Source organism: Coccinella septempunctata, chromosome 1 (genome assembly GCF_907165205.1).
Source record: "Coccinella septempunctata chromosome 1, icCocSept1.1, whole genome shotgun sequence".
NCBI lineage: Eukaryota > Metazoa > Arthropoda > Insecta > Coleoptera > Coccinellidae > Coccinella > Coccinella septempunctata.
In genome coordinates, this window is record NC_058189.1 from 19,500,923 (window position 1) to 19,509,662 (window position 8,740).

General features: G+C 44.0%; 2 protein-coding genes across 2 annotated transcripts; both read left to right on the forward strand.

Annotated features, from left to right (window-relative positions):
* Window positions 1–2,235: 2,235 nt before the first annotated feature.
* Window positions 2,236–3,861, forward strand: LOC123322913. The gene has a single exon (XM_044910994.1). It carries the CDS (start codon window positions 2,236–2,238, stop codon window positions 3,859–3,861), a length of 1,626 nt encoding a protein of 541 aa, XP_044766929.1.
* Window positions 3,862–6,810: 2,949 nt separating this feature from the next.
* On the forward strand, window positions 6,811–7,812 carry LOC123322914. Its single transcript, XM_044910995.1, has one exon. It carries the CDS (start codon window positions 6,811–6,813, stop codon window positions 7,810–7,812), a length of 1,002 nt encoding a protein of 333 aa, XP_044766930.1.
* The last annotated feature ends 928 nt before the right edge of the window (window positions 7,813–8,740 follow it).

The window sequence follows — 8,740 nt, forward strand, 5'->3', positions numbered from 1 at the left end:
TAGAAAAATCCATTTTAGGAAACTTATTCTCCGATGACATTTATCGAAAGTCCTGTAGTAAACTTTTCGCATTAATTCACTCAAACATAAAATTCTCAAATGCCACAATTTTTTTGGGTCTCCCAATAGAAGGAAATTCTTTGTCATCCTCTTCATTCACAATCTTTCTGATTGTGGAAATATCCAGCTGAAATATAAGTCGTTTAGATTCAGATGAAACATTATATAAATTCTCTTACATTGAATATGTTCGCTACCGTCTGACGTATTGTGGATTTTAGAATATCAGGGTATAACTATTTGAATGAGCGGACTTGAATTCTAAATAGCACTTCCTGAAAATCTGTCTTTTTTTTTTCAATCACTTTCGGCATTTTCGTAATAAAAATTGATATTAGTTGTGGCAACGGCGTTATGACATTAACGACATTTCATGAGTGCCAACCTTACTTCGTTCTAGTTACAAAAACTTGAGAAAATTATTTCATGGCCAACCGACTGCTAAAATAAATTTGAATGAAGTATAGTTATTAATTTTCAAGTCATCTCGCATCAATCCTGGTGCTAAATTGTTCATCTCTTAAGGTAAAGTACTCTCAGACTGCTCAACATCATACATTACACCATTTTCATGATAATTTCATTATACTGAAATTAGTCCACGTGCAAGAGATTCAGAATCTAGAAATAGATTCAGAATCCTTGCGAGCACTGCTCAATTGAAATGTCTACTCAACTCAAATCGAACTATTGTCCTCTCAAAACTATATATTTTATCATATTTCATAATTTATATAGATTTTCAGAGTTCTCTAGATCATCTCACATGAAAATGGGTATGTAGCACCAGGATTGAAACTTCTCAAGTTCATCTTCATAGAATTGATATCTGATTCATTGTCTTCTCGTAATATTCTTTATTATTGGAATCAGTTTTATCATTTTTATAACAACTCTTATGATCACCTCTTATACATGTGACTAATTCATTGGTGTTGAGTTTCAGATGAATGAATCCTCATATTCTCCAGGGTGGACCCTGGATGTAGCTGTTATTCTCAGAAAAGGATGTGAACACCTCAACGTTAGTTAAACGATCAATGACATTGCTCGATACACCTCGACCTAGGCTCCACCCTGGAAAGTCTGCACGAACACTCATGTCTACTCACTTGGTATGGTCTACTCTTTATAATATGTACTCTCATTGTTTCTCTTCTATATTCATTCATCGGACTCAGCATGCATGTTAGTTTTCTCAGCCTTCAGCACATCTCAAAATCTACGATTAGAGATTTATTCAACTCAGTACTCTCATGACTTCTCTTAATTTATCAATTGTTTCTTCTATTTTTCTGATGAACGTTCTAATCGTGCTTACTTGTAAGCAGTTTGTCTCTGTAAATGCTGAATACATTGATAGATTTTTGCTCTCTTCAAGATCATCTCAATGTATATGAATTATACTTTGTTCTTCTCATATTAATTATGATTGTCCTTTTCATTTAATGAATTATTATCGAACTTCTCATTTAATTAGAATTTATTGCCCTTTTCATATTATTTTTAATATTCTAGTGCTTCTCAAATTCATTAATTCTGTGCTTCTCATTTAACTTGTGCTACTCTTGTTCTGCTCATACTTACATTAACATTATTGATCAACTCAAATTTAATGTATCGATTTCTCGTTGATGATCAGACTTAGACATTGCAGTTTCACCTCGGGCCTATTTCTCTGTACTCTCGCGTCTTCTCTTTAAAATTCAATATTTTAACCTTCGCGTTTTCTGATAGAAAAAGGAGGCTCTCGCAATCAATTTTCAATTGATTGCCCTATCACTGTGTAACCGTTGTGTTGATATTGAATTTATTGAACTCCTCAACGTCTAAGTCTGACATCAAATGACTTCTCATTTGAACTGCTCTGGACCATCTCTTGTTTTTAATTGGATATTGTCTCTCTGAGTTTATAGATGTTGTTAATATTAGTTGCTTTTTACTGTATTAGCTTCATGCAGGTGACATATTCATTTTATGGTTGTGAATGATTCTTAATAAATGTTTTTATACCATCTCCAACTCAATTATCTTTTAATACAGTCCACTACTCTTTAATTAAAAATCATAACACCCTCGATTTTTGAACATTTGGTCCTTCGAGCCGGATAATTGAGTTGGAATTTCATCATCTTCACTAATCATATTTCTCTGTTCATCTCTTAAGCATCAATAATGGCCTCCTCGAAAAAAGAACTTCTCAAAGACCAGCTCAAAGACCAGCTCACAGACCCCCTCAAAGACTCGACCGCCTCTGATCAGCGGAAAGAAGGATCATCTGACCACCTCATGCCGTCTCAAGACGAAGCCTCCTCAATCGACCCTCCGAAAGAGGGACCAAGGACCCGCTCAAGATCACGCCTGGTGACGCCAGGCTTAATGATCAAAATGGCCACTCAATTGAACCGCCTCAAGATCATGAAAGACATCTCGGCTGGGCTCGTTGACGAGCCCAGTGAATGGACCACCTCAAAGTTGGAAAGTCTTCAAGAACGCCTCGACGAACAACATAAAGGGTTTTTGAAAACCCACGCTCATTTTGAGAGCGCATGGCCGGAGTCTCAGATAGAACATCCTTACTTCTCGAACGACGTGTTCGTCGAAGAAGAATTCCTGTACGCCTCATCGTCTTCTCGAATCCGTCATCTCAAGGAGGAACTCGAGCCCCCTCAACCGTCATCTCAACCGTCATCTCAACCGACTGCTTCGTCGACGTCCGCTCAGCCACGCCTCCCAGATATACCTCTTCCAGTCTTCTCAGGCGACTACTCCAGTTGGCCAGGATTCAAGGACCTCTTCCAGTCCCTTGTAATCCAGAACACCTCCATATCTGATGTCGAACGCCTCCACTACTTACGATCGTCTCTTCAGTCAACTCCTCTCAAGCTAATTTCTGGCTTAGCCCTCACTGGCGCCTCGTTCCCCATAGCATGGGATAGCCTCCTCTCTCAATATGAGAACAAACGTCTTCTCTTGGCAGCTCTTTGCGATAAGATATTCTCAACGCCTCACTGTTCTCCTCAAAAAAATCCTCGTCTTTATTACAAGACACTCCTCACCAACCTTGTAGAAGCTCTACAAGGTTTGACCGCTCTCGGCCAGTCACTGGATTCATGCGACTTCCTGCTGGTCTATGTCATCACGAAACATCTCGACCGCTCAACTCGCGAAAAGTGGGAATCCCAACTGGGATCCTCCACCGAATCGCCTCCTCTCACCAAACTTATGGACTTCCTCCAGGCCCATACCCGCTCTTTGGAGTGGCTGGAAGAACCTGAAGACTCCTCAAAAACGCCCGCCTCACGACCTAAAACGTCGTACTCGCACGCTGCCGCCTCCACTGCCACCTCATCCAAAGTCTCCTCGTCAAAGGTCTGCTCAAAGCCCGTCTCGGGTGTAGTGCCTCCTCGTGTTGTGGCGAAAACCGCCGCAAAGTCTCCTCAACGACCAGTTCGCCCCAATGGATTGCCCTCTTACAATTGTGACGACTGCGGTGACGAACACTTCATCGCCACTTGTCCTCGCTACCACAGCCGTCATCCATCGGAAAGACACGAAGTGGTTCATCGAAGACAGTTGTGCTACAATTGTCTTGGCCGTCACAATGTCCGCTCATGTAGGTCTCATCAAACATGCCGGTTGTGCTCTGATCGACATCACTCCTCACTCCATGACCACATCATCATGGTCTCCTCCGCCAGAACTCCTCAAGCCTCCTCAGCCAGAACCCCTCAAGCCTCCTCGTCTAGGCCTACTTCTAAGCCCAGTGAAGCTAAGCCAGCCACCTCAAAAAGGGCCTGAAAATTTCGGGCAGTCGTCAAAACTTCTCCAAGACAACTCACCTTTCTCTCGACCGCTCTAGCTCACGTTCTCACTCCAGTCACCTCGCACCAAGCAAGACTTCTCATCGACTCAGGATCGGAACTCTCGTTCATCTCTGAAGACTTCTCAAGACAGCTCAGCCTTCCTCGAAGCCAATCCAAAGTCACCATCGTTGGAATTGGTGGAGCCACCTCAAGATCAAGAGGATCAGTATTGATCACACTGAAATCTCTTCACAATCACAAAACCGTGAATATAAATGCTCATATCTTGTCATCTCCATTTACTAATTTACCATCTTTCAATTGTTGCACACGACCACGTTTGCCACACCTCGACAATTTGAAGCTCGCCGATCCAGAGTTCTACACCTCAAGGCCAATCGACATCATATTGGGTGCTGATGTCTATGGTTCCATCATTCTTCCTCAACTCCGACAAGGGCCAGATGGGTCAACTCCAACAGCTCAGCTCTCGATCTTTGGATGGTTGGTCCTAGGTCCAATATGCCCTCATCAAGAAGTCTGCTCAAGTGTGTCTCCTCAATACCATGCCACTCAAGAATCTGACCTTCAAAGCCTTCTCGAAAAGTTCTGGGAACAAGAAGAAGTCAAGTCCACCTCCGTAAGTCACCTCACTGCTGACGAGCAGGAATGTGAAGACCACTTCAAGACCACTCACTCTCGACTTCCTTCTGGACGATACATGGTAAGACTCCCATTAAAATCATCATCTAATCTTTTGGGATCTTCCAGACAACGTGCCTTCCGATGCCTCCAAGGACAATTTCGCAAGTTCGAGGGAAACCAAGAATATTGCCAGCTCTACAAGGACTTCCTCACTGAATATGAACAACTCGAGCACATGAAGAAGGCTCCCTCAGACATCTCGCATCCCAGATACTATTTGCCGCATCATGGAATTCTCAAGCCAGACAGCTCCTCCACCAAATTGCGAGTAGTGTTCAATGGTTCCAGTCCCACCTCAACAGGCCTCTCACTGAGCGACATCATGCACACAGGAGCGAAACTTCAGTTAGATGTGATTGATGTATTGTTCTGGGTACGTCGCTTTAAATTTGTGTTTTCCACAGACATCACGAAGATGTACAGACAGATCATGGTGCATCCAGACGATTGGGATCTCCAATGCATTCTCTGGCGAAACTCAGAAGATGAGATAGCGACGTACCACCTCACCACCGTCACCTATGGAACCAAGGCTGCTCCTTTCTTGGCCATTCGAGTCCTCCTCCAACTCATCGAAGATGAAGGTCACAAGTTTCCACTCGCCATTCCACCACTCACCAAAGGTCGCTATGTTGATGATATCTATGGTGGTGCAGACACGAAAGAAGAACTCTCAGAAATCGCTATCGACCTGAAAAATCTCTGCATGGCGGGCGGCCTCCCCTTAGCAAAGTGGCAATCGAACTCTCCAAGTACGCTCAAGATGGTAACCGAGGAAGAAATGATACCATCGCCGATCTCATTTGACGACTGTCCTACTTTAACGAAACTTCTAGGCCTCCTCTGGTATCCTCAAGAGGATTACTTCTCGTTCAAGATCAACTCAAGCTCATCTGGGTCTGTGGTAACTAAACGTACTATGTTATCTCATATCGCTCAACTCTTTGATCCACTTGGTTTAGTATCCCCTGTCACGATCAGGGCCAAAATGTTGTTGCAGGAACTTTGGCTCCAGAAACTGTCATGGGACGAACCACTGTCACCTCAACTCACAGAAAGATGGTGCAACATCAGAGAAGATCTCAAATCACTGGCCAGTGTACGTGCTCCTCGATGGGTAGGCACCCAAGAAAATGCTACCTTAGAACTTCACGGTTTCTCTGATGCTTCTCAACTTGCCATGGCAGCAGTCCTCTATCTCGTAGTCCGCTCACCGTCCACAGGATCCAAAGTCACATTGCTCTGCTCGAAAACAAAAGTAACGCCGTTGAAACGCCTCACAATCCCACGCCTCGAACTCACAGCATCTCTCATCTTGGCCAAGTTAACTAATTATGCTCATCGTGTTTTAGATACACAGATACACTCAACGACTTTGTGGACGGACTCAACAGTCTCTCTCACGTGGATCACATCTCACCCCGCTCGCTGGAAGGACTTTGTTCGAAACAGGGTAGAGCTCATCCAAGAACTAACTCCAGGTGCACAATGGAGATACGTTTCCGGCAAAGAAAATCCAGCGGACTGTGCTTCTCGTGGCTTCTCGTCATCTCAACTACTGAACAGCACTCTATGGTGGACGGGACCACCATGGATTTCCAAGTCACCAGATTCCTGGCCCAATCGTCAGCCGGCAACGACAATTGACCCCGAATCTGAAGCAAGACCCACCAAGAACCTCCTCACGGCCGTAACTCAAGACTACTCGTGGGATCTTATATACAGGTATTCTTCTCTCAATAAATTGTTAAGAATCACCTCTCTCTGTTTAAGAGTCCTCGCCCGACTCAGACACTCCTCAACTCTGAACTTCACAACTCCGCTCACCTCAACTGACTTGGAAAAATCAAGGATCTATTGGATCAAGGCTACTCAACAAGTGTATTTTCCTCAAGAACTCAAGGCTCTTCAAAATGGTACTGCTCTGTCATCCTCACATGTGTTCAGTAGACTCACGGCGTTCATCGATCAAGAAGGTGTCATTCGTGTAGGAGGACGAATCACCAACGCTCTCTTAGACCCAGATAGCAAGCATCCTGCAATAATTCCTCGAGCTTCTCAATTGACTTCTCTGATTATAGATTCTGCTCACAAACGAACTCTCCATGGAGGTACACAACTCACACTGTCCACCATCCGACAACAATATTGGATCATTGGAGGAAGAGCCCCAGTGAAATCCCACATCCTGAAGTGTGTTACATGTGCACGGCATCGAGGTATAAGAGCTCAACAACTCATGGGCCAGTTACCAGAACCACGCGTTAGACCATCTCGTCCCTTTCTCCACACTGGTGTAGACTACGCCGGACCTCTCACTCTCAAAGCCTGGAAAGGAAGAGGAGCAAAGACACACAAAGGCTGGGTTTGTGTGTTTGTCTGCTTCGCCACCTCAGCAGTCCACCTCGAAGCCGTAAGTGATTACACTACCGAATCATTTATCGCTGCGTTCCGTAGGTTTACCGCTCGACGAGGCATCTGTGAAACCTTATACTCAGACTGCGGAACCAACTTCATGGGAGCCGATGCCACTCTCAAGACCATGTTCTCAAAGGCCTCCTCACAAAACCAGGTCATCGCCGAACTCCTCTTGAAAGAAGGTACTAACTGGTGCTTCAACCCACCGGCAGCTCCTCACATGGGAGGAAAATGGGAAGCAGCAGTGAAATCTTTCAAATATCACCTCGCCCGGGCTACCAAGGATCAGCCATTCACCATGGAAGAGCTGATCACACTCCTCACACAGATCGAAGCCATCCTCAATTCTAGACCTCTCGAACCGCTCAGCGATGATCCTGAAGACTGCTCCGCTCTCACACCAGGCCACTTCTTAATAGGTACAGCTCTGAACACCGTACCTGAGCCATCTCTCGAAGACCTCTCGACTTCTCGACTGTCAAGATGGCAGTTAATTCAGCAACGCACCCAGCAGTTCTGGTCCAAATGGTCAACTCAATTTCTACAACGTCAACTGTCCATCTCAAAGTGGCACCATCCAGCCCATGACATAAAGGTTGGGTCACTAGTACTCCTCACCGATGAAAGATTACCTCCATGCAAGTGGCCATTAGGGCGAGTAATGGCTGTGCACCCAGGGACAGACGGCCTTGTTCGTGTCGTCACTCTCAAGACCTCCACGTCCACTCTAACCAGACCGATCTCGAAGTTGGCAATCCTGCCAGTGTCCACTCCAGACGAAGCAAGAAAGAATTTCAACCCCTCAAGTCTTCTCGATAACTAACGCTGTTAGTTATGGCGGGCGGAATGTTAAAAATTCAGCCCCTTCTCAACGACGCCACTGGCAGTTCTCAAGGATGTTCCACTCGACAGCATCGACGGCGCAGCCCCCTCTACAAGATGTCAAATGTCCAGTTTCCGCTGAAGCCATTTTTAATTCATTCTCTTTGTTAGCTCTGTAGTAGTAACTTCTCTTAGCTTTCATAGTGCTTTTCTAACCTCTCATTTTCACGCTCACCTCTTCTAGTTATTAATTTTCAAGTCATCTCGCATCAATCCTGGTGCTAAATTGTTCATCTCTTAAGGTAAAGTACTCTCAGACTGCTCAACATCATACATTACACCATTTTCATGATAATTTCATTATACTGAAATTAGTCCACGTGCAAGAGATTCAGAATCTAGAAATAGATTCAGAATCCTTGCGAGCACTGCTCAATTGAAATGTCTACTCAACTCAAATCGAACTATTGTCCTCTCAAAACTATATATTTTATCATATTTCATAATTTATATAGATTTTCAGAGTTCTCTAGATCATCTCACATGAAAATGGGTATGTAGCACCAGGATTGAAACTTCTCAAGTTCATCTTCATAGAATTGATATCTGATTCATTGTCTTCTCGTAATATTCTTTATTATTGGAATCAGTTTTATCATTTTTATAACAACTCTTATGATCACCTCTTATACATGTGACTAATTCATTGGTGTTGAGTTTCAGATGAATGAATCCTCATATTCTCCAGGGTGGACCCTGGATGTAGCTGTTATTCTCAGAAAAGGATGTGAACACCTCAACGTTAGTTAAACGATCAATGACATTGCTCGATACACCTCGACCTAGGCTCCACCCTGGAAAGTCTGCACGAACACTCATGTCTACTCACTTGGTATGGTCTACTCTTTATAATATGTACTCTCATTGTT

Bases quoted from the DNA above. Each gene is read 5' to 3' on its own strand.
- LOC123322914 (XM_044910995.1), top strand. From the start codon at position 6,811: ATGGGCCAGTTACCAGAACCACGCGTTAGACCATCTCGTCCCTTTCTC.
- LOC123322913 (XM_044910994.1), top strand. From the start codon at position 2,236: ATGGCCTCCTCGAAAAAAGAACTTCTCAAAGACCAGCTCAAAGACCAG.